General features: G+C 46.8%; 2 protein-coding genes across 3 annotated transcripts in view; one reads left to right on the top strand and one right to left on the bottom strand.

Moving 5' to 3' along the window:
• Positions 1 to 4,041: 4,041 nt before the first annotated feature.
• Positions 4,042 to 20,114, bottom strand: LOC122923901 (DNA fragmentation factor subunit beta-like). The gene is made up of 7 exons (XM_044274761.1): positions 19,937 to 20,114; positions 15,263 to 15,389; positions 12,734 to 12,922; positions 12,316 to 12,395; positions 9,687 to 9,857; positions 8,418 to 8,518; positions 4,042 to 7,321 (listed from the first exon to the last, which is right to left on the bottom strand). The coding sequence occupies exons 1-7, from the start codon at positions 20,066 to 20,068 to the stop codon at positions 7,102 to 7,104; spliced, it is 1,020 nt and encodes a 339-aa protein (XP_044130696.1). The 5' UTR covers positions 20,069 to 20,114; the 3' UTR covers positions 4,042 to 7,101.
• A 160-nt stretch (positions 20,115 to 20,274) lies between these two features.
• The window catches only part of LOC122923902 (centrosomal protein of 104 kDa-like), a 139,373-nt gene continuing 134,023 nt past the window's right edge, over positions 20,275 to 25,624 (top strand). Inside the window, exon 1 of one of the 2 annotated variants that reach the window (XM_044274762.1) lies at positions 20,275 to 20,349. The gene's annotated coding sequence lies outside the window, so the exon portion shown is untranslated. Of the gene's footprint in view, positions 20,387 to 25,624 lie in introns of both variants that reach the window. The other variant, XM_044274763.1, reaches the window with a different exon arrangement.

Genomic DNA, 25,624 nt, shown 5'->3' on the forward strand with positions numbered 1-25,624 from the left:
TGTGTATATTACGTTCACTACTTTTTCTGTATGTAACATTGAAGGAATTGGTGGAGCTGAAACTATTCAGAATGGAGGAAAAGAAGAAAGCGAATTGTCGAGCAACGGCTGGAGAGTCACAAGATGTGCGCCTCAGGTGTTAAGGTGTCGTGCGAGACAAAGGAATTTGAATGACATCCTGTAGGGGCAATTTAGGAAACAGTCAGATGTAGCAGAGCTGAGGTTGTTTTCTGTGGCTTCCCATCGGATTGCATTTGCTTTCGCTGCACAACTGCTTAGTCCCTAAGATTTGAATGACCCATTCAGCTCTGCTTCATCTGTTCACACAGCGATTGAAACGTTAGCGTTGAATAGTATTTTCTCTTTTGCTTAGTGAAGGCATGGCGCAAAGATTGACACTTTTAAGTGGAATAACTGCAGATTTAGGAGGGCGGAGTTTGTTGTGCGGCATGACGTGCACGCTGTGGCTTTCTAACGGACTGCAAGTTAACCTACTGCATTCTCTCAGGGAGTTAACACTAGAGACAGAACAAGCAGTCAAATCACAAACTCAGCCCTGCTGCATCTGTATGTGTGTGTATATATGTTTACTGTGTTTTGAAGAATTATGTATTGACTATATTAAATGTCACTTATGGTAGTGTTTGCATCTAAAGGCACCCGCAGGTTTAGTTAGTGGTTCCCTGCAGGGTTGTCTCTTCTATATATGTAAGCTGAACAGAGAAAAGCTTTAATGTCCTGGATGAGACCGAGCCAAAAAGTCCACTGCTGCCCCCAACCCGTGTCCACGTCATAATCCTTCCGTACTACTTCTGATTGGTAGTCGCTCAGGAGTGAGGTGCTCGAAAATTGTCACCTGTTCCTTGGTCCTCCTTTGCTAGGAAACAATGTAAACACAAAAAGTAGGAAGACTAATGGACTGTCTTATTATTAACTATTGCATTTGTAAACTAGGTTTTTACTTAAAAAGGTTGCGCAGATTATTATTTAATTTTTTCTTCACATTCCAGCCTCGAATATCTGTGGAAAACTCCATCCTCACCTGCTGCCGCTGCTGTTCCATTCTGACTCCCTTTACTGGTCTGCGGTCCCCATCTGTCAGCTTCTGCATGGACAGCATGACTCTGACCTCGGTGGTGATGAGTCCCCAAGCGGTGTGTCACTGCTTGGTCATGTTCATATTGGGGACATGTCACCGCCAATGCCAGCCGCCATGGCACATGCAGCCCTGTACATGCAGAAAGGAAACAAAAGACCAGTAAAGAGAGAACCAGGAGGGAGCAGGTGAGTATGGATTCTCCCACTAGTATTCCAGGCTGTGGTGCAAATTTAAAGAGGACCTGTCACCGCTCCTGACATGCCTGTTTTAATAGCTTCATGCATTCCCCATGTAATAACAGTTTTGGAGAATCTAGTCTTATGGCACTATTATGTGCCATTCCTGTATTATTTCTACTGGAAGTTATAAATAAAGTATTAGCAGTCTGCAGTAAGGGTACAGAGGGGAGGTAACAAGTTTGGGGGGGGGGGGGGGGTGTACCTGCACAGACTGAAAATGGCAGCTCTGATTGGATAGAGTGAGTCTGTGCAGGTTCACACCCCCAACTGGTTACCTCCCCTCTCTACCCTTACTGCAGACTGCTAGCAATTCAGTCATAACTTCTAGTAGAAATGATAAAGAAATGGCACAACATACAGACATAAGAATAGATGCTCCAGAACTGTTATTACATGGGCAATGCATGAAGATATTAAAACAGACAAGTCAGGAGAGGTGAAAGGTCCTCTTTAAAGAAAGAAAAAAAAATCTTGACAACCCCTTTTAAGTACCACCTGAAATTCAGTGACTGCATTTAGTGTGAACTGCATATAAACTGAACCCGGCGTCAGTAATTCCACCATGATATGCAGTCCTCCCTGCTTCTTGTGACTTATGCCAACCGCTCTCCAGCTCAGGAAGGTGCCACTTGTAATTAGGATCACTTATTAGTGATTGGATCCTGCTCATCTGTTCTCTCTGCTGCCTTCAGTCCAGTGGTCTTCAATCTGTGGCTCTCCAGCTGTTCAGAAACTAGAGTTCCTAGTATGCCATGGTGGCATGCTGGGAGTTGTAGTTTCTCAACAGCTGGAGATCATTGGTGTAATCCGTCCCCATATGACTCTCATAGTAAAGGTAGCTCTGCCAATCATTTACACGTTTACTAATGTCCCATCCTCCATTAAAGCTGGCGGAGGCGTGGCACGGTCACTTATGCCTTATGATGGGCATCATCATGTCAAGCCTAAGCACTACATAGCACCAGTGCAACGTGGCCCAGCATATTTGGGACATCCCAAGCCATGGTTGGATTGTCAGACCAAGCCCTCAGCGGTCCGGTAAGCAGTCTGGTTGCAAGGGACAGATGATACAGCCTGAGGGCAATTACCTGCTGAGTATGGTAGTGCCTGAGTAGGTGCCTTATGTCGACTGCTTCAGGAATGGAATGGAAGGTGGAGCTCACTGTTAGGGCAACCTTTGCCTAGATTGTAAAGTATAAATGTAATTGGCAAAATGCAGGGAAAGCAAGAAAAAAATGAACTGCTCGACTTCAGTAGTTCAGTTATGGAGCTGTGAATCAATGCCAAATATTAATAACGGGGTTTACTAAAGCGACCCCTTTCCATATGCTGTACAAGTGCATATGAACAGAATAGAGGGGTCTAGAGCAATAGTGTGTAAGATTGCCATCACACCCATTTTATTTTTGTATCTTTTTTACATTTTGATTCCCACAAATGAAAATCCCAGCAGTTCATATCAATCTATAATGTACGATATATGTTGTGTTCAGTGTTAACACCATAAAAAAAAAAGAAAAAAAATCACAATGGTTCATGTTTGCTTTTTTCCAGATGCATCTCCACCCTTGTCTGTAGGTTGTTCCTGGTATTGCAGCTCATGCCCATTAACTTGATTGGGTCTGAACTGCACTAGAGGAAGCCCATGGACAAAAGTGTTTCTGCAGAAAAAAAAAAGACCTGATAAAGTGCTCAGAGGGTTGAACGCTGGAGACGTAAGTACAGATGCAGGTCAGACAGGCTGCTAACGTGGGACTGGGATTCTGGCCCTTAGGTGTAAAGGTGCCGCCAAATAAGATCATTTGTGCCATCTAAACAGCATCTGCTGCCAGGAATGATTCTGTATGGGGACGAGCAATGGCATTAGCGATCACATACACTCCATACTGTAGAGGAGATCGTTGTATGTAAATGAAGCGTTCTTCAATGACGAGCAGACGATTGCTGGAAATGAATGCTTCCTTCCCGACAGCGGTCTGCTCAATTGAACAATTTAAAGGAGTTCTCTTATCTGAGACAATGTGGGAATATCGCTAGGATATGCTCCCATTGTCTGATAGGTGTTGGTCCCAGAAGTGAGACCTGCACCTATCTCTAGACCAGAGCCCAAAAGTGAAGGAGAGCAGACTGCTCATGTGTGGCTGCCCTCCATTCATTTCTAAGGGACAACCAAAAATAGCCACTTGATCAATATCGAGAACAGAGTGGGCCAAAGTGGTGGCTGGAGGACTCCAGTCCGGCCACCACCAAGCGCTCTCCCCATAGTGAATGGGAGAGCGCCACTCATGACTGTCCACCCCTCCCATTCACTTCAATGGGCCTGACTGAAAAAGTCGAGCCAGCACTCAGCTATTTTTGGCAGCCCCATAGAAATGAATGGAGGATGGCTGTGCAGTGCGCTGTCCACCACTTTTTAGGCTCCCTTTAGGAGATAGGTGCAGGTCCCACATCTATTAGACAGTGGGGACATATCCTAGTGATATGCCCCCATTGTCTCAGAGGAACAACCCCTTTAGGCCCTGCAAGGAGTCACAAGCAATCAACATAATAGCAGCCAATGTAGTTACCCACAAGGTTACTGGGAATGTCAGCCATTACATGTTGGTTTACACATCCAATACCTTTAAACCCAATGATAAGAGAGACATGTCTAGTAGAATGAAAGGATTTCCTAACAGTGTTACAAAGTTCAAATCCAGTATGTCACCAGCCACCTGCCCCCATACAACACTAAACATTTCTTTATCAATGCACGACAAGATGGAGAAGATAAGTTAAAAAAATATTATTTTAATAGCAATGCAAGACAAAGTATGTATAAAATCATCAGTGCATGTGACATTATTCTGGATATGAAATGATATAGTGTGTATAGCATACCTCCAGCAAACTTAAAATATTAATCTGAGTGTTAAGTCACGTTTCTAATCTAGAATTAAAACCTGAGTGATCTGTGCTTTTTAGTATCTTAAAGGGGTTGGCCCACCTGGGACTGATGGAATAGCGCTAGGATCAATGTCAGATTGGTGCGGCTCCCTTGTCTGGGACCTGGTTCTTTTTCTAGAATGGGACTCCTGGAGTGAACAGAGAGCGGTCACCCTCTGTTCACCACCATGGTAGTTCCAAAAATAGCTGAGTGCTGGCTTGGCTACTTCCAGCAGTCCTATAGTGGTGATTGTGGAGTTCTCCATTCACCACTTTGGGACCGTGAACCATAATGGAGTGAACTTGGCTACAGCAATAAATGAAGAGCACACTGTGCATGTGCGGTATGCTCTCCTTCACTTTAGAGGACCCATTCTCTAGATAGGTGCAGGTGGTCCCACATCTGGGACACACTCCTATCTGACATTGATGGCATATCTTAGCAATTTCAGTATGGAGTGGAACAGCCAGAAACCTGATTTACTGCAGCCCATTACTTCCTCCCTGCTCGATTCCCCTTCAGAGATAGTTCATGATAATAAATTAAACATCGTAAAGCAACCCTCTAGTTCAAGAAAAAATAAATTCACAGTTACTGGGGAACGAACAGAACATTTACCCGGTAACCTCCTTTTTATCTTTACCTCGGCCTACTCTTTAGCTATACAAGATGGCCGCACCGCTTCTCAGACTATCTGATACACACTGTGTATTGATGGTCCAAAACATTTCCCTGGTCTTGGATAGCACAGCGCTGCTTGAGCACTGCTGGCCAATCCGAAGGGAGCAGGAAGTGTCCTTGGTGTAGGAGGTGCACAGTATACATCAGGTAGTCTGAGAACCAGTGTGGTCGCCTTGAATAGCAGCCCAGGAACTGGCAGATCTGCAGCTGAAAAGAAGGGCATCAGGTAAGTGTTTTGCTAATTCCCCAGTTAATGAGAATTGTTTTTCTTGAACTGGAGGGTCACCAAACAGAACTGCAAACTGTTTATATGCCTATAGATGGAATTTGCTAGTTTAGTCATGTGATCACAGCAGCCTTGGCATGGATTCAAGCTGTATATAGGAGTGGTGGCTGTAATATGAGCTACCAAGTAATTTTGGAAAGTCACTGACCATCAGAGGGCTGAAACTCCACTGGTTCTGTAACAGGCTAAATGCAGCACACAACAATGTAAGATCATGGTTTGTAGATACCACTGGAGATATTTTAATACGGTGTGGGCCATGAAAAATACATTTATTTACTTGTTTGCTTTGCACAGGAATGTGGAAGAAGGACATAGTTATCAGTTACAGGAGATGCTGGAAGTGGTTTCCACCAGCAGCTATGCACAGTTGTGCGCATTTTAAATTTGGTAACGCCACATTTCAGTTTGGGCAATGTCTGGGGATTTATTTCATAAACCTTACCCTGCAGGTAACTCCACAGATAAGTTACACACATTTAGGTTTGGCGACTGTGCAGGTCACAACCCTTTGCCTACTGTATGTTCTTCTAAGCATGCTGCATGAACTTGGCAAGGGAATTTATGTGAAACTGGATAATGTCATGAGGCATGGACTCACGGCACAGGGATGTAATACTACCACTTTACAAAGCGTTGGTGCGGCCTCATCTCTAAACTGATTCATGGAGGGTTTTAGTAATGAGGAAAGATTAAAAGAAATGTATTTAGTCTTGGGAAGAGACATTATTAAGCTATAAAAATCCACTCAAAAGACAAGGGGGCACTGCCTCCGATTGGGGGAAAAAAAGGTTCTGGCTCCAGAAGCATCAAGGCTTCTTGACAATAACTGTGGAATAGTCTACCTCAGGACCTGGTCACAGCAGGAACATTGGACAGTTTTAAAAAGGGCTTAGACCAAATCTTAAAATTAAATAACATTAATGCTTATTTTAATGTGTAGAAGATTCGCATCCCCACCTGTCCCTTTTGTTGAACCTGTCTTTTTTTTTTTTTTTAAACCGTACCATGTACAGCAAGTTACCCCATCTTGCTGAAATAAACGCTACTCATGCTTGTGTTAACTGTGCATGGCAATGGTCGAAGAAGTCCATGTACACATGTGTTCCTATTTTCATTAAAGAATATTGCATCCACGATCCTGATAGCCCCGCACCAAACATCGATTTTTGGCTCGTGCTGTGTGAATGCAATTAACACACGTGTTTAGATGGAAGCACACTCTTCGGACATGATGTGTTATAAGTCCAATTGTCCATCTGCGATTATATACAGTAGCCATTTGCAATATGCCACACGCTTTTGTTACCCCTTGCAGAAGTGATACCCGGTACAAAATATTTCCGTACACGCTGACATGCGCCTCCGGGGATGACTTTCACATAGATTTCCTATGGCTTCTCATAATTCTCTCCCAAAAGCAACGATGATGAGTTACCAAACATGTGGCTGTCTTTTTCGGGCATGGGCCACGTCCGAAGCCGCTTACTTCAAAACTTTGGAATAATACTGTACAAAGATTAGTCTCTGTACAGTATTAGAATGTATGGCATCCAATGAGCCAAAGTTATTTACAAAGTGGCACATGACTTCGGTAATTGATTTTTAAAGTGAAAAACCACTTTAAAACTTGAAACCGGACTTGGCTTCGGTTCCGAGGTACCAGTTGAAAAAGAACTCTGCTTCGGTTCCAAGTTTCAAAGTTCTTTTCCACTACAAAAATCAATTACCGAAGTTATCATGCACGGCTTCGTGAATGACTAACTTGGCTCATCGGAGCCCATACATTCTTCGCTCAACACTAGACATAATATATAAGCTGCTAAAAATAAAAATAAGTTATATAAAATGTGTGTCTTGAGGATTCCTTTCAGTTCTTTGTCTTCCTGACAGGTTTTCTTTTGATGTAAATCATGGCGTCATCACACGTCAGGTTATGCGCAGTTTTCTTATGGCAGGCTATGTGAACCAGTTTCAAGTTTTCCACAGTAAACAAGAGATTAAAGAAATACTTCCAATTGATTTGCCTCCCGTTACATTCCCCCAGGGCTTCAGTAAGGCGAGGCAGGATGGTCCGCTTCTTTTCTATCCTTAAGATAAGAATACAGAATTGTCATCTTGTTAGAAATTCAGTGCAGACATTTGTTCTTTCACACCTGCGTTCTTTTGTTCCGGCATAGAGTTCCGTCATCGGGGCTCTATGCCCGAAGAATCCTGATCAGTTTTATCCTAATGTATTCTGAATGAAGAGAAATCCGTTCAGGATGCATCAGGATGTCTTCAGTTCAGGACCGGAACGTTTTTTGGCCGGAGAAAATACCGCAGCATGCTGCGCTTTTTGCTCCGGCCAAAAATCCTGAAAACTTGCCGCAAGGCCGGATCCGGAATTAATGTCCATTGAAAGGCATTAATCCGGATCCGGCCTTAAGCTAAACGTCATTTCGGCGCATTGCCGGATCCGAAGTTTAGCTTTTTCTGAATGGTTACGCTAAAGTCCTGTTTGCCATGGTAAAGTGTAGTGGGGAGCTGGGGAGCAGTATACTTACCGTCCGTGCGGCTCCCCATGCGCATGGATGACGTGATCGCATGGCACGTCATCCATGCGCATGGGGCGCTCTGACGTCATTCTGGAGCTCACTCCACTTTCACATATGGCTAAAGTCAGTTTTAGCCAAGTCAGATTTATGATCGGCCCTTTAAGACTGTAATAAATGTGGTTTGACGGTAGCAGTTTATCCGTCAGTAAGCAGCTTTACAAAAGTCGCACGTTTTTATGAAAAAGTCGCATGTTCTATTAAAAAGTCTTATAAGATAAGCATGGTCCTCACTGGAGTGAAATTGCGACTTTTTTAATAGTCCCAATAGTAAATCTGTCTAGAGATTCATTTACGTAAGAAAACACGCCCACTTTCAGAAAACTGGCGAGCATAGTACAGAGCAGAAATTTGTGCGCAGTTTTAGCGTTTGCGCATTTTTTGGGGACTTTTTCACTCCATTATTCTGACCTGAGCTAATGATAAATCTGGCCCCATGTCTTTACAGAATCAAACTTACAACTGAACTGAGGAGTCCGGGTAATAAGTCTGGAATATGGCCTGCTCTGTAACGTGGATTCCTGCATCCGCTGAATGTTACACTGAAGTAAAGGAGGCTATTACTTTTTTTTTTTCTACACTTGGCTCTTACCTGTGGTCCAGGTTCCAGGTACTGAATAGAATTCTACTCTCTTTGTTACTGTAGGGATTAATGGAGTGCCTGGAACTGCAGTCATCCACGTCAAAAGGACCCTACAACACAGTAATGCACATACATAAGAGAAATGCAGCAGTGCTGTGCGCGTGTACATACAGTATGTATATATAACATTTGGCAAGACTCTGCTTCCCACACACCAGTCTTCATCGCGACATATCTCAAAAACTGTAGTCTACACGAGCTAGGAGCTGGCATAGACTTCCGCTATAATTTACACCAATTTCTGGCAGAAGCCCTGCCCCTCCTGCTAAGGGTCCATTCACACGTCTGCAATTTCGTTCCACATTTTGTGGAACGGAATTGCGGACCCATTCATTCCTATGGGGCAGCACGATGTGTTGCCCGGACACGGAATTGCGGACCCGCACTTCCGGGTCCGCAATTCCGTTTCCGAAAAAAATAGAACATGTTCTATTCTTGTCCGCAATTGCGGACAAGAATATGCATATTCTATAGTGCCGGCAATGTGCGGTCCGCAAAATGCGGAACGCACATTGCTGCTGTCCATGTTTTGCAGCTCCGTGGATCCGCACAACACGTTGTGAACGTGTGAATGGAGCCTAAGCCCCACTCGTTTTCTTGCCACAGTAGAAGTAGGCATTTCTACAATGTGACCTGTAAAAAGTACAGGATGCACATGTCTGCATCTGTATTTTGCGGATACGATCGTGTGCACAAGGCCTTAGGGTACTTTCACACTATAATTTTTATTTTCCGGCATAGAGTTCCGTCCTAGGGGCTCTATACCACACTGATCACTTTTATCCTAATGCATTGTGAATGGAGAGTAATCCGTTCAGGATGTCTTCAGTTCAGTCTTTTTTGACTGTTCAGGACGGAGATAATACCGCAGCATGCTGCGGTTTTATCTACTGCCAAAAAAGCTGAACACTTGTCATAGGAATGTATTAGTGCCGGATCTGTCATTCAAATTGACGGATCCGGTATTGCGCAGACCTTTAAAAATGTGAAGAAAAAAAATACCAGATCCGTTTTGCCTCATGACACTGGAAAAACGGATCCGGCATTGCAATGCATTTTTCTGACTGATCAGGCATTTTTCAGACTGATCAGTCAGAAAAAATGATATGCATACAGTTTGCCTGATCAGGCAGGCAGTTCAGGCAACAGAACTGCCTGCCGGAATCAAACAACGCAAGTGTGAAAGTAGCCTAACTCTAAACGGCTGATGGATCTTACTTGGCATGAAAACCATCCCTCTGCAGTACATAGACGGCTGGTCTTTTCTTCTGTTCTATCAAAGTAACATCCATTGTACTTCACAGCTCGGAGTTCATTGCACATGGTCTCTGTGAGCATCTTGTAGTCCTCTCTCACCGGTGGATCTAATGTTGCAGCCAAGGACTGAACCTAAAGGAGCAGAATCACATAGGATTTATTGCATCAGACTAATGACTACTCCAATTCACTGCCATCTAGAGCTGTCAAAGAGAGCAAACCAATTTCTTGTGGTTCGATTGGTACATGAGACTCTAGGTCTCAGTTCTTGTTCTTCTAGTGTCCCCTACACACTTCCTGCTGCTAATAACTAGGGACCAATGTAAAATTTAGGTCATTGGATATGTATACAGATCCTTCCCCCTAGTGGTGGCAACTGGCAAGTGAGCTTTTTACAGTATACGTATAATGGAACAGAGGATGGCTTCTCTCTGTGGAAAGAAAAGCAGCATGTATGTAGCCTAATCAAGTATATCAGAATATGCTATTGATTGGTGGGGGTCTGACTGCAGGGGTCCTCACCAATCACCAGAACGAAGGTCCGGGCCTCTCCAGCATTTTATTTGTGCAACTCAAAAACAACAAAAGGAGGCGCTCTGTTCTGTGGGCGCCTCGATTCTAAAAATCGTGGGGGTCAGACCTCTAGGCATATTCTTGTAATTTTGTTACAGCTGGAAATCCCCTTTAAAGAATTTAGGCTTCTGTGTTTCACAGCCATTAACCCCTTAGTGACCAAGCCTGTTTGGGCCTTTATGACCAAGCGTTTTTCTTCCTTTTTTCATGGACTCGTTCCAAGAGCTATAACTTTTTTATTTTTTCGTCTATATAGCTTTATGAGGGCTTGTTTTTTACGGGACAAGTTGTAGTTTTTAATGGCACCATTTTGGGGTACACATAACTTTCTGATAAACTTTTATTAACTCTTTCTGGGAGGGAGATGGGGAAAAATAGCAATACTGCCACTGCGTTTTTACATTATAAATTTTACGGCGTTCATTTTTCGGTACAAATAACATAATATCTTTATTCTCTGGGTCAGTATGATTACAGTGATACTAAATACTTAGTTAATTTTTTTTAAGTTTTACTACTTTTTTTTTTTCCAATAAAACCCCTTTTATTAACCCAAAAAATGATTTTGCATTGCCACTTCACAAGACCCATAACTTTTTTTTTTTTTTTCTATGGAGTTGTGTGAGGGCTTGATTTTTGAGGGACAACTTGTATTTTTCATTGGTATCATTTTGGAGTAAATGCCGCTTTTTGATCGCTTGTTATTAAGTTTTTTTCCGTGGAAACTAAGGATAAATTAGAAATTCTGTCTTTTTTTTTTCGGCGTTCACCATAGGGGACAATTTATGTAATATTTATGTAGTCCGGGTCGTTACGGACAAGGCAATACCAAACATATGGGGGATATTTTCTTTTTGCAATTTTTTTCATTGAAAAGCGTATTTTCAATAGGAAAAAAAAGCATATATTTTTATTTTCTGGATTTTTTTAAATTTAATAAATGTGTATATTTTTTTTCTATTTTTTTTACTTAAAAGTCCCACAAGGGGACTATAATATACAGTATTTTGATTGCTTTAAAAATGTAATGCATTATCTCTATAATTCATTACATTTCAATAGCAATGCTATTCAAAGATTGACCAGCAGGCTGCACCAGAGAGGCACAGCCTGCTGGAGAGAACTGAAGACAGGCTCGGGGCCCTGATCGGAAGCGAGGTAAGCTTCCCAACACATCAGCACCCCGCAATCTTATTTTCGGGGTGCTGATGGGAGACAGAGGGAGTCCGCTCCCTCTGTCACCACTTTACATGCAGCGGGCGCCATTGCGCCCGGCATGTAAAGGGGTAAACAGCCCGGATCGGCACTTCTGCCAGTCCGGGCTGTTAGAGCAGGGCCCCGGCTCTCAGCCCCGGCGGTCCAGCCTAAGGCCCCTTAGTGACCACCGTAAAAACACGTATGGGTGGTCACTAAGGGGTTAAAGGGAATGGCCAGAGGATATCAGAACTCCCTGTAATATGACAGCAACCCAGAACCTGAGCCGCTGGATGCAATCGCCTGTTATCCCCATCGGGCACCTACTAAAAGAAATGGCTACTCATGTAGTCCATGGTCATCCTAGCTGGTTTTTGATGCTTCCCATTCATTTCAATAGGAAATTCTGTGGGGGTTCCACCCCAAGATAGAGAAGCAAGGGCTGCTTCCTATTGACATGAATGGCAGGCTCTTTTAAAGAGGCCCTGTCCCCTCTCCTGGAGCAACTATTCCTATGGCTCTATGTTGTGCCATTCCTCTATTATTCCTGCTAGAAGTAATGAATGAATTGCCAGCAGTCTGCAGTACGGGTACAGGGTGTTAACAAGTTGGGGGGGGGGGGGGGGGGGGGGGGGGGGGTCCCTGCACAGTCTGACTATCCAATCAGTGCTGCCATTTCAGACTTCGCTATTAAAACTGGCATGTCAGGAGCGGGGACAGGTCCGCTTTAAGGCATTTTTTCGGAGACGATTTGGGGGCGGAAAAGATCCAAAATCAGCACCAAAACTCTGTGTGAACTGGCTTCAAGTGTATGAGATGTTACCTCCTTCATATAACTGCGGACTCTGCTTTCACAGCTGTTCCTCATGTAGCTGGACTTGTTCTTGTATCGCGGCTCTATTCCTAGCAGAGAGAAGAAGACCATAAGGCTGGGAGAAAACCGACTGTCTGCGCTACTCATTTGCTATGCATTTTTCTTTATGTGAAAAATCTATAAAAACAGTCAACGCCCGATCTGTGGGGTCTTCCTGCAATCTCTGCTGATCACAAGGGTGAAAGATGATTGGAAAGCAATGTCACAATGGGACAACATTTTCCTAGGACCCCTTCTACTTCTTCTGATGGGTAGGGGTTAAAGAGGTGGGATCCCCATCTATCAGACATTGGTGAGATAGCCTACCTAACCCTACCAAGGTCTGGGGCGAGACAACCCCTTTTTAGTACAGAAAACCTCCACAAACCTTCAAACCAAGATTTGTCGTCTTCCCGGTTTTCAGCCAAGATATTTTCATTCAGGTTCTGAATAAAGTCCACCAGAATCTTCCTCCTCTGTGGAGCCTGCTCATCGGTCAGCAGCTTTCTGGCGGCTTCAGTAACATCTGTCTGTCGTGTGTAAAATGCATTTAGCAAGCGGCCGATGTCGGTGACAACTTTTTTTTCCCAGCAAAACAAAAAGAAATAGAAAAATATTAGTAGACAGACTATTGGGTTTAGTAGTGATTCTCTGTTACCCACAGAAGGCAAAGGGTTCCGCTGAGCCCAGGTCTTACAGAAAATGGTCAGAACAAACTTCACTCAGAGATTAGGGTCCATTCACACGTCTGTAGTGTATTGCGGATACGCAATACACACGGCCGGCACCCCATAGAAATGCCTATTCTTGTCCGCAATTGTGGACAAGAATAGGACATGCTCTATTTTTTTCCGGAGTCGCGGACCGGAAGATCGGCGGCGTGCTCCGGAAATGCGGATGCAGACAGCACATAGTGTGCTGTCCGCATCTCTTCCAGCCCCATAGAGAATGAATGGGTCCGCACCAGTTCCGCAAAATTGCGGAACGGATGTGGACCACAATTGCGGACGTGTGAATGGAGCCCAAGTCATCAGTATCTGATCGATGGGGGTCCGACACCTGGGACCCCCGCCGAAAAGCTGTTTGAGAAGGCACCGGTGTTCCTGTGAGTGCCGCAGCCTTCTTGCAGCTTACCAAGCACAGCGCTGTACATTGTATAGTAGCTGTGCTCGGAATCGCGCTCATTTACTTAAAGGGGGCTGAGTTGCTCCTAGATTATGTGAAACATGAACATGAAGTCACTCGGCCTAGGGAAAGCAGACCTTGGCGCTAACAGCAGTGCCGCTGCCATCTCAAACAGCTGATCGGCAGGGGTCCTGGGGGTCAGACCGCCACCGATCAGATATAGGTCATCAGTATTAAAGTCTTGGAAAAACCCTTTAAGCTCTGGACATTCTGTAATGTCAAAGACTCAAAGTGATCATGTTTCATCATCAAGAGCAAAAGTAGCTCTACAGGAAATACCCATTGGCTTACCACTCATTCAGCCATCTCTCCTGATCCCCCCAAACACATGCACGCTCAGCTCGACGAAGCGCGCATGTGTTCTGAACAGGGAGTCAAAGGGACTTTCCAGGAGGTTAATATTGATGGCCTTTCCTCAGAATAAGTCATCAATATCTGATCTTTGGGGGTTTGAATCCCAGCGCCCCCGCCAATCAGATGTTTGAAGAGGCTGCGGTGCTCCAGTTACCGCTGCAGCCTCCTCACAGCTTACTATCCTCCAGCGCCATACATTGTATAACTGCTCTCCTTGGTATTGCAGCCCAGGTCCATTCACTTGAAGGAGACTGTGCTGCAAATAGACCATGAAACCAATGAATGAGACATCACTGGTCTGGAAAGAGACCGCAGTGCCAGAGCGCCGCAGCCTTTTCAAACAGCTGATCGGCAGGGGAGCTGGGAGTGATAGGTCATCAATATCAGCTCGGCAGGGGGGTCCGACATCCGGAACCCCGGCTGATCAGCTGTAAGAAGGAAAGGCGCGCGCAGTGTGCACATAGACATAGCAGCGGTGAGCAGTAAGAGAGACAGGAGACGGCACACTGCGCGCGCCTTCCCTTCATACAGCTTATCTGATATTGATGACCTGTCCTGAGGAAAGGTCATCAATATTAATAGCCCAGACAACCCCTTTAAGTGAGTCCCAGACTCTTCAGTGGCAGATTATCTCCCTGAAAACAATGGGGTATGATGTGAGCCGTCAGCCCGATCTTTATCTTCCCCAACATCTGCTACCTGAGGAGAGTCAGGAGGCTCCTCCATACATGTTACATATTAGATGGTCAAGCAGTCCAGCTGATCTACTTCTAATGTGTATGGTCATCTAACGACGTCCACCCTAAGGCTAGATACGATTCATTCTAAATAGATCCTGTGCGCTCTGATCTGCACTCATGGTGGCCGAATTACTTACCCTTTTAGGCTACCTTCACACTAGCGTTTTTGCCAGATCCGGCAGGGTTCAGCAAAAACGCTTCCGTTACTGATAATACAACCATCTGCATGAACGTATCCGGTTGTATTACCTTTAACATAGCCAAGACGGATCCGTCATGAACTCCATTGAAAGTCAATGGGGGACGGATCAGTTTTCTATTGTGTCAGAGAAAACGGATCTGTCCCCATTGACTTGCATTGTGGGTCATCCGTCTTGCTCCACATCCCATGACGGAAAGAAAACCGCAGCATGCTGCGGTTTGCTCTCCGGAATAAGAACGCAACCAAACCGAACGGAATGCATTTTGGAGCGTTCTGTTCAGTTCAGTTTTGTCCCCATTGACAATGAATGGGGAGAAAACGGAAGCGTTCTTTTCCCGGTATTGAGACCCTATGACGGATCTCAATACCGGAAAATAGAAATGCTAGTGTGAAAGTACCCTTAGATCATCTATAAGCAGCAATGTATAATACTCACATCCATCCCAGGTCTGTCCAGGAGTCAGAAAGACAAGTTCTGTGTTATCCGGAAGATTCCTCAGGTATTCATCACTTAATTCTGTGCCATCTTCATACAAACAGACCCGAGCGCTCTTAAGAGGCAGCTACAAGTAATATGATCACGATAAATTAGAAGATTTCTAAACCAGGACAGAGATTGGACTTAGAACAGCCCCGATTCGCTTAATCCGTGTCACTGTAGTACAGTAAGGTACGTATTCTATGAGATGACTTTGATTTATTTCCTATGGAGTTTTTTTGTGTGTCGAATCCAACAGAAGGAAAATTGTGCCGCTTTCCATGTATGACGGATCATGGAAACAGCAGAATAGTAATATTATAATATGGTGCCATACAAAGGGATTACATACTAACACACAGAGTGCCTTATAGCAGTGCCCCTGTACTAGGGGTGGGCGATATGCAATATAAATTTGTGCCACGATATGGATTTTGTGCATATCGCCGGACCGCGATATGACCACGGAGCAGTAGTGAAGATCGGTTACCATGGCAGCCAGGAGTCACGCTACTGAAGTCCTGGCTGCCATGGTATGTTAGTGAGCAGCATTATACTCACGTGCGCTGTGGCCGCCGGTCGCTCCTTCTTCTGTCTGTGTGGCGCATTGCTAATGCTTATAGCATTAGCAATGCGCCGCACAGACCTATGAGAAGAAGGAGCGCCCGGCGGCCACGGCGCACGTGAGTATAATGCTGCTCACTAACATACCATGGCAGCCAGGACTTCAGTAGCGTCCTGGCTGCCATGGTAACCGATCGGAGCCCCAGTATTACACTGCTGGAACTCCGATCGGAACTGCCCACTGCCTCCAATGATGGGGGGGAGGAGGGGGACCCTGTGGCCACTGCCACCAATGATTATTACTGGGGAGGGAGGGGGGGTGGATTTGAGTTACCAGAGGGGGCTGATCAGAGGCTGGGGGGCACCTGAGAGGCTGGGGGCGGATCAGAGGCTGGGGGGCTGATCAGAGGCTGGGGGGCACATGAGAGGCTGGCTGCCATGGTCAGCTCCCTGCTGCTGTGTGCACAAAGCACAGGGCAGCAGGGAGAGTGTAAAGTCCTATTCACCCTAATAGAGCTCTATTAGGGTGAATATGACAAGGGTTCTAGCCCTTAAGGAGGCTAATAGTTATTAAATAAAAAGTTTTAAAAAAAAGTTTAACCCCCCCAAATATAGAAAACAATATATTGCACATGCTTGAAATTATATCGCAATATAGATTTTAGGCCATATCGCCCACCCCTACCCTGTACACACAACACTGCCGTGTATACTGTGCGCTGTTAGGACATGAAGGGAGTAGTAGTAGAATCATCACAGCTCAGTGCCATAGGCTACAGACAATGCTGGGTCAGGATCCGATTCCAGCACCATGGATAGCTTTAGTGATTTATAAATCTGTGTCTATCTTTTTCAATTTGGTTACAGTTTAGTATACAATTTGTTTTAATGTAGCAACAAAATAGCACTTCATTCTGTCTGTCCTGTGCGCGTCTAGGGGCTCATTCCGACGGTGGAATTTACCAGCAAAATTTTGGCATGGACACTGTGCCAAAACTCCGCCACCAGCCGCCTGGTGCCTGCCATCCTCTTTATTTTAAGGCTCATGCCCACAAACGTAAGGGCTCCATGCCCGTGCTGCGGACCACAATTTGCAGTCCACAATGCAAAGGCACCGACCATGGGGCAGCCGCATGCGGATCGCGGACCCATTCACTTGAATGGTGTCCGCGATCTGCCACCGACGGTTCACACCGCAAAAAAAGGAGTGCATACACTATTTTTTTGCGGTGCGGAGGCACTTACAGTAAACCCACGGTAGCACTCCGTAGGGCTTCCAATCCGTGCCTCCGTTCCGCATCTCCCGGATTGCGGACCCATTCAAGTGATGCAGGCAATACAGCCAAGGCCGGGTAGCGGCCGTGTACATGAGCCCTTAGGCCCCTTGCAGACGAGCGTATCTGGATTATGTCCGGATGCGTTCAGTGAAAACTGCGCGATTTTGCAAACAAAGCCATTCATTTTTGTTTATGATCGCGCTCAGTTGTTTAATTTTTATCACGCGGGTGCAATGCGATTTACTGTGTTTTGCACGCGCGTGATAAAAAACTGAATGCTTACAAACAACATCTCTTAGTAACTATCCGTGAAAAATTGCATCGCATCCGCACTTGCTTGCAGATGCGATGCGATTTTCACGCAGCCCCATTCACTTCTATAGGGCCAGCAATGCGTAAAAAACAAACAAAAAAAAAAAAAGCAGAATATAGAACATGCTGCGATTTTCATGCAACGCAAAATTGATGCGTTAAAACTAACGCTCAGCTACACAGACCCATTTAAATGAATGGGTCACGCATTGCACCCGCGCGGAATTCTCGCTCGTGTGAAAGAGGCCTTAATCTGTGAATGTTGTCCAGACAGTCACTGCTTGAAGCCACAGCGGCTGTCGGCTCGCAGGCTACTTTCACATCCGTCACAGGATCTCAAAACTGCAGCAAAACACTTCCGTTTTCTCCCCATTTATTTTCAATGGAGACAAAACTGAACAAACTTGAACGGAGCGCACCAGAATGTATTCTGTTCCGTTTATAAAACCACATAAAACCAATGTGTGTGCGTCATCAAGGGATACTGAGCAAGATGGATCTGACGTGACACACAATTTAAATCAATGCTGCTGGATCCGTTTTTTTGGGCGGCCACTGACTCACAATGGGTTTATTTTAGAGATAATACAACCAGATCCGTTCGGATGCAGACGGTTGTATTATTGACCGGATGCGTTAGCTCCACTGAGTTGTCGAGATCGGGTCCATTGCATGCAAAATGAACAATCGTGGCAGAAACCGCAGTGGTTTCTGCCCCGGAGTACCCGGCTGAGTTTGACAGCGCCAAAATCGGCCGTGTGAACAGGCCCTTACGCTACACGACTTTGCAGTTTGGCTTTATAGAGAAGCCACGTGGCATCCACAATGTCTCTGCACCCTCGAGGCTTTCTGTCCATCCACGCCACATGCCTTTGGTGACCTGTCATGGGTCTGCTGCACTGTAAACAGGGCTAGAATAGTAGTGCCTACTGTACCCACCAGTAGGCGGATGTAGGGTACGTGCGGCTGCTGACATTTTATGGACACCTTGTAAATGGAATGCCCCGTGTCTGGATGATACATAATAATCTATAAGGGTAGAAGGGGGTTGCTGGTGAGGGGTCCAGACGTGACCATAATCCGTGCGGCGGCGCTACATGCAGCAGTTTTCTAAAAGATCCTTAGAAATGGATTGTCAGTCTGTTGCTAAGGCTACTTTCACACTTGCGTTTTTCTTTTCCGGCATAGAGTCCCGTCCTAGGGGCTCTATACCGGAAAATAACTGATTAGTTTTATCCCCATGAATGGAGAGCAATCCGTTCAGGATGCATCAGGATTAGTGATGAGCGAACTTCTGTTTTATGTTCGGCGTCTAAAGTTCGGCTTCCGGTTAGCGGAGAATCCCGATATGGTTCCCGATATGGATTCCGACTTCCGTTGTGGTCCGTGGTAGCGGAATCAATAATCGGCCATTATTGATTCCGCTACCACGGACCACAACGGAAGTCGGAATCCATATCGGGAACCATATCGGGATTCTCCGCTAACCGGAAGCCGAACTTTAGACGCCGAACTTAAAACAGAAGTTCGCTCATCACTAATCAGGATGTCTTCAGTTCAGTCTTTTTGCCTTTTCAGGACGGAGATAATACCGCATGCTACGGTTTTATCTCCGGCCAAAAATACTGAAGACTTGCCTGACAGCCGGATCCGACATTTTTTTCCATAGGAATTTATTAGTGCTGGATCCGGCATTCAAAATACCGGAATGCCGAATACCGGAATGTGAAAAAAAATCGTTACGGATCCGTTTGTCCATATGACAAACGGACAGACGGATCCGTTCTTGCAATGCATTTGTGAGACGGATCAGGATCCTGATCAGTCTTAAAATGCATTCAGTTGGCATACGGTTTGCCGGATCCGGCAGGCAGTTCCGGCGACGAAACTGCCTGCCGCAAGTGTGAAAGTATACAGGTTTAGCTGCAAAACTGTGCGGCCATTACCAATAAACAGTCCGTTTTAAAGGATCTATTGGAAAAATGCTGCGGCTCGCACCCCCGTGTGGTCTGATGTACCCTGCCTAAGGGCTCATGCACACGAACGTATTTTTTACAGGTCTGTATGTGGCACCATTCATTTTAATGGGGCTTGGAAAAAAAATGGAAATGTCTCCGTGCGCGTTCCGTGTCCATAAAAAAAAAAAGAACATATCCTATTCTTGTCTGTTTTGCGGACAAGGACAGGCATTGTTACAATGGATCGGCAAAAAAAAAAAACATGTAACACGGACGTCACACGGATGCCATCCGAACTTTTTTTGCGGACCGCAATATACATACGGCCGTGGGCAAACCCGCTTCAAAATTAGACAAAAAAGGAATGCAAAACATGGATTTTGATGCGGAAATTCCACGGCCGTGTGACGTACGGGCGCTGTACGGATCCGGCCTGTGCGGTCCTTGTACTAGTAATGGCAACGATTTCAGCAACAAATCTGCAGCATGTGAACACACACAAGACATGTATCTTATTGTACCTGGAACTTCTTACAGCCTTTCTCCAGAAGTTCCCTCAGGTTCCTGCAGCCAATTCCATACTTGCTACTCCCTTGCAGTGTCCTTATTTTAAAAATCTTCATGTGCTTCTGGGTAGAGGAATGGCTGCCCATAATAGGAGATTCATATCTCTTTCACAACACCATATTCCGCTGTACATTTCCGACAGCTTCCTATGGCGCATGCGCAATCTAACAATTTGCCAGCAAAAGACCGCTGCCTTCCAGACTGTTAACATGAAACGCATGCGCGGTAGCTAGAGGGGCAGAGAGCACATGCGCACAAGCCCAAGTAGCCATCGCTATTGGACTACACATCCCACAATCCCTATCGGTTGGAGACTGTTGTCAAGCGGTGGTTATGGAGATGGTGAAGAGGAGCTAGCTCCCGCAGGGTAATGTCCTGGGTACAGGGCTGAGGAGAGTAACACTGTGGGTATTCTCTGTAGGGCTTCTGGGTGCAGTCCGGGCACAGAGGGGAGGCCGTTCTGCTGCCGCAGCCTGAGGTCCATCCGTGCTCCCTGTACTGTAGGTGCTATGTGATGGTGTGGGTGCTATATGATGGTGTGGGTGCTATGTGGTTATATGGGTGCTATGTGGTTATATGGGTGCTATGTGATCATATGGGTGCTATGTGATCATGTGGGTGCTATGTAATCATATGGGTGCTATGTGATGGTGTGGGTGCTATGTAATCATATGGGTGCTATGTAATCATATGGGTGCTATGTAATCATATGGGTGCTATGTGATGGTATGGGTGCTATGTGATGGTATGGGTGCTATGTGATCATGTGGGTGCTATGTAATTATGTGGGTGCTATGTAATTATGTGGGTGCTATGTAATCATATGGGTGCTATGTGATCATGTGGGTGCTATGTGATCATGTGGGTGCTATGTAATTATATGGGTGCTATGTGATGGTGTGGGTGCTATGTGGTTATATGGGTGCTATGTGATGATATGGGTGCTATGTGATGATATGGGTGCTATGTGATCATGTGGGTGCTATGTAATCATGTGGGTGCTATGTGATCGTGTGGGTGCTATGTGATCGTGTGGGTGCTATGTGATCGTGTGGGTGCTATGTGATCGTGTGGGTGCTATGTGATCGTGTGGGTGCTATGTGATCGTGTGGGTGCTATGTGATCATGTGGGTGCTATGTGATCATGTGGGTGCTATGTAATTATATGGGTGCTATGTAATTATATGGGTGCTATGTGATGGTGTGGGTGCTATATGGTTATGTGGGTGCTATATGATTATGTGGGTGCAGAACATTCCAGATCTTCATGCCCTGTGTATTTGGAGGCGCCGTCATCTCAGGACACAACCGAGCGAGGAAGAGGAGGTTACTACGTTATCAGCGGTGGTACTCTCATTACTGCTGTCATAGACGTATTATCAGCGGTGGTACTCTCATTACTGCTGTCATAGACGTATTATCAGCGGTGGTACTCTCATTACTGTGGTCAAATACATGTTATTATCAGTGGTGGTACTCTCATTACTGCTGTCATAGACGTTTTATCAGCGGTGGTACTCTCATTACTGCGGTCATATACATGTTATTATCAGTGGTGGTACTCTCATTACTGTGGTCATAGACGTGTTATTATCAGCGGTGGTACTCTCATTACTGTGGTCATAGACGTGTTATTATCAGCGGTGGTACTCTCATTACTGTGGTCATAGACATGTTATTATCAGCGGTGGTACTCTCATTACTGTGGTCATAGACATGTTATTATCAGCGGTGGTACTCTCATTACTGTGGTCATAGATGTATTATTATCAGCGGTGGTACTCTCATTACTGTGGTCATAGACGTATTATTATCAGCGGTGGTACTCTCATTACTGTGGTCATAGACGTGTTATTATCAGCGGTGGTACTCTCATTACTGCGGTGGTACTCTCATTACTGCGGTCATAGACGTATTATTATCAGCGGTGGTACTCTCATTACTGCGGTGGTACTCTCATTACTGCGGTCATAGACGTATTATTATCAGCGGTGGTACTCTCATTACTGCAGTCATAGACGTGTTATTATTAGCAGTGGTACTCTCATTACTGCGGTCATAGACGTATTATTATCAGCGGTGGTACTCTCATTACTGCAGTTGAAAGGTTTTTATTTTTTTCCTGTTGGGCCACCTCTCGCCTGGATACAAGATGAAATACTGTTGAGCTACAGTCGTGTCGCTATACGCTCTGTCTCTCCAGCAGTCGCGTCGCTGTCTCTCCAGCAGTCGCGTCGCTGTCTCTCCAGCAGTCGCGTCGCTGTCTCTCCAGCAGTCGCGTCGCTGTCTCTCCAGCAGTCGCGTCGCTGTCTCTCCAGCAGTCGTGCCGCTGTACGCTCTGTCTCGCTCCAGCAGTCGTTATCAGCGGTGGTACTCTCATTACTGCTGTCATAGACGTATTATCAGCGGTGGTACTCTCATTACTGCTGTCATAGACGTATTATCAGCGGTGGTACTCTCATTACTGCTGTCATAGACGTATTATCAGCGGTGGTACTCTCATTACTGCTGTCATAGACGTATTATCAGCGGTGGTACTCTCATTACTGCTGTCATAGACGTATTATCAGCGGTGGTACTCTCATTACTGTGGTCATAGACATGTTATTATCAGCGGTGGTACTCTCATTACTGTGGTCATAGACGTGTTATTATCAGCGGTGGTACTCTCATTACTGTGGTCATAGACGTGTTATTATCAGCGGTGGTACTCTCATTACTGTGGTCATAGACGTGTTATTATCAGCGGTGGTACTCTCATTACTGTGGTCATAGACGTGTTATTATCAGCGGTGGTACTCTCATTACTGTGGTCATAGACGTGTTATTATCAGCGGTGGTACTCTCATTACTGTGGTCATAGACGTGTTATTATCAGCGGTGGTACTCTCATTACTGTGGTCATAGACGTGTTATTATCAGCGGTGGTACTCTCATTACTGTGGTCATAGACATGTTATTATCAGCGGTGGTACTCTCATTACTGTGGTCATAGACATGTTATTATCAGCGGTGGTACTCTCATTACTGCAGTTGAAAGGTTTTTATTTTTTTCCTGTTGGGCCACCTCTCGCCTGGATACAAGATGAAATACTGTTGAGCTACAGTCGTGTCGCTATACGCTGTGTCTCTCCAGCAGTCGCGTCGCTGTCTCTCCAGCAGTCGCGTCGCTGTCTCTCCAGCAGTCGCGTCGCTGTCTCTCCAGCAGTCGCGTCGCTGTCTCTCCAGCAGTCGCGTCGCTGTCTCTCCAGCAGTCGGTCCGCTGTACGCTCTGTCTCTCTCCAGCAGTCGTGTCGCTGTACGCTCTGTCTCTCCAGCAGTCGTGCCGCTGTACGCTCTGTCTCGCTCCAGCAGTCGTGCCGCTGTACGCTCTGTCTCGCTCCAGCAGTCGTGTCGCTGTACGCTCTGTCTCGCTCCAGCAGTCGTGTCGCTGTACGCTCTGTCTCTCCAGCAGTCGTGTCGCTGTACGCTCTGTCTCTCCAGCAGTCGTGTCGCTGTACGCTCTGTCGCTCCAGCAGTCGTGTCGCTGTACGCTCTGTCTCGCTCCAGCAGTCGTGCCGCTGTACGCTCTGTCGCTCCGGCAGTCGTGTCGCTGTACGCTCTGTCTCTCCGGCAGTCGTGTCGCTGTACGCTCTGTCTCTCCAGCAGTCGTGTCGCTGTACTCTCTGTCTCTCCAGCAGTCGTGTCGCTGTACGCTCTGTCTCTCTCCAGCAGTCGTGTCGCTGTACGCTCTGTCTCTCCAGCAGTCGTGTCGCTGTACGCTCTGTCGCTCCAGCAGTCGTGTCGCTGTACGCTCTGTCTCTCCAGCAGTCGTGTCGCTGTTCGCTCTGTCTCTCCAGCAGTCGTGTCGCTGTACGCTCTGTCTCTCTCCAGCAGTCGTGTCGCTGTACGCTGTCTCTCTCCAGCAGTCGTGTCGCTGTACGCTCTGTCTCTCTCCAGCAGTCGTGTCGCTGTACGCTCTGTCTCTCTCCAGCAGTCGTGTCGCTGTACGCTCTGTCTCTCTCCAGCAGTCGTGTCGCTGTATGCTGTCTCTCTCCAGCAGTCGTGTCGCTGTACGCTCTGTCTCTCTCCAGCAGTCGTGTCGCTGTACGCTCTGTCTCTCCTGCAGTCGTGTCGCTGTACGCTCTGTCTCTCCAGCAGTCGTGTCGCTGTACTCTCTGTCTCTCCAGCAGTCGTGTCGCTGTACGCTCTGTCTCTCTCCAGCAGTCGTGTCGCTGTACGCTCTGTCTCTCTCCAGCAGTCGTGTCGCTGTACGCTCTGTCGCTCCAGCAGTCGTGTCGCTGTACGCTCTGTCTCTCCAGCAGTCGTGTCGCTGTACGCTGTCTCTCTCCAGCAGTCGTGTCGCTGTACGCTGTCTCTCTCCAGCAGTCGTGTCGCTGTACGCTCTGTCTCTCTCCAGCAGTCGTGTCGCTGTACGCTCTGTCTCTCTCCAGCAGTCGTGTCGCTGTACGCTCTGTCTCTCTCCAGCAGTCGTGTCGCTGTATGCTGTCTCTCTCCAGCAGTCGTGTCGCTGTACGCTCTGTCTCTCTCCAGCAGTCGTGTCGCTGTACGCTCTGTCTCTCCGGCAGTCGTGTCGCTGTACGCTCTGTCTCTCTCCAGCAGTCGTGTCGCTGTACGCTCTGTCTCTCTCCAGCAGTCGTGTCGCTGTACGCTCTGTCTCCTCCAGCAGTCGTGTCGCTGTACGCTCTGTCTCTCTCCAGCAGTCGTGTCGCTGTACTCTCTGTCTCTCCAGCAGTCGTGTCGCTGTACGCTCTGTCTCTCTCCAGCAGTCGTGTCGCTGTACGCTCTGTCTCTCCAGCAGTCGTGTCGCTGTACGCTCTGTCGCTCCAGCAGTCGTGTCGCTGTACGCTCTGTCTCTCCAGCAGTCGTGTCGCTGTACGCTCTGTCTCTCTCCAGCAGTCGTGTCGCTGTACGCTCTGTCTCTCTCCAGCAGTCGTGTCGCTGTACGTTGTCTCTCTCCAGCAGTCGTGTCGCTGTACGCTCTGTCTCTCTCCAGCAGTCGTGTCGCTGTACGCTCTGTCTCTCTCCAGCAGTCGTGTCGCTGTACGCTCTGTCTCTCTCCAGCAGTCGTGTCGCTGTACGCTCTGTCTCTCTCCAGCAGTCGTGTCGCTGTACGCTGTCTCTCTCCAGCAGTCGTGTCGCTGTACGCTCTGTCTCTCTCCAGCAGTCGTGTCGCTGTACGCTCTGTCGCTCCAGCAGTCGTGTCGCTGTACTCTCTGTCTCTCCAGCAGTCGTGTCGCTGTACTCTCTGTCTCTCCAGCAGTCGTGTCGCTGTACGCTCTGTCTCTCTCCAGCAGTCGTGTCGCTGTACGCTCTGTCTCTCTCCAGCAGTCGTGTCGCTGTACGCTCTGTCTCTCTCCAGCAGTCGTGTCGCTGTACGCTCTGTCTCTCCAGCAGTCGTGTCGCTGTACTCTCTGTCTCTCCAGCAGTCGTGTCGCTGTACGCTCTGTCTCTCTCCAGCAGTCGTGTCGCTGTACGCTCTGTCTCTCTCCAGCAGTCGTGTCGCTGTACGCTCTGTCTCTCTCCAGCAGTCGTGTCGCTGTACGCTGTCTCTCTCCAGCAGTCGTGTCGCTGTACGCTCTGTCTCTCTCCAGCAGTCGTGTCGCTGTACGCTCTGTCTCTCTCCAGCAGTCGTGTCGCTG

The sequence above is a fragment of the Bufo gargarizans genome, unplaced genomic scaffold, assembly GCF_014858855.1.
Source record: "Bufo gargarizans isolate SCDJY-AF-19 unplaced genomic scaffold, ASM1485885v1 original_scaffold_2047_pilon, whole genome shotgun sequence".
Taxonomy (NCBI): Eukaryota; Metazoa; Chordata; class Amphibia; order Anura; family Bufonidae; genus Bufo; species Bufo gargarizans.

Bases quoted from the DNA above. Each gene is read 5' to 3' on its own strand.
- LOC122923901 (XM_044274761.1), bottom strand. From the start codon at position 20,068: ATGGGCAGCCATTCCTCTACCCAGAAGCACATGAAGATTTTTAAAATA. The intron at 15,390-19,936 runs GTACAATAAGAT...TATTACTTGTAG, and splicing joins AAGGCTGTAAGAAGTTCCAG to CTGCCTCTTAAGAGCGCTCG. The intron at 8,519-9,686 runs GTAAGATCCATC...ACTGTGTTGTAG, and splicing joins AGGGATGGTTTTCATGCCAA to GGTCCTTTTGACGTGGATGA.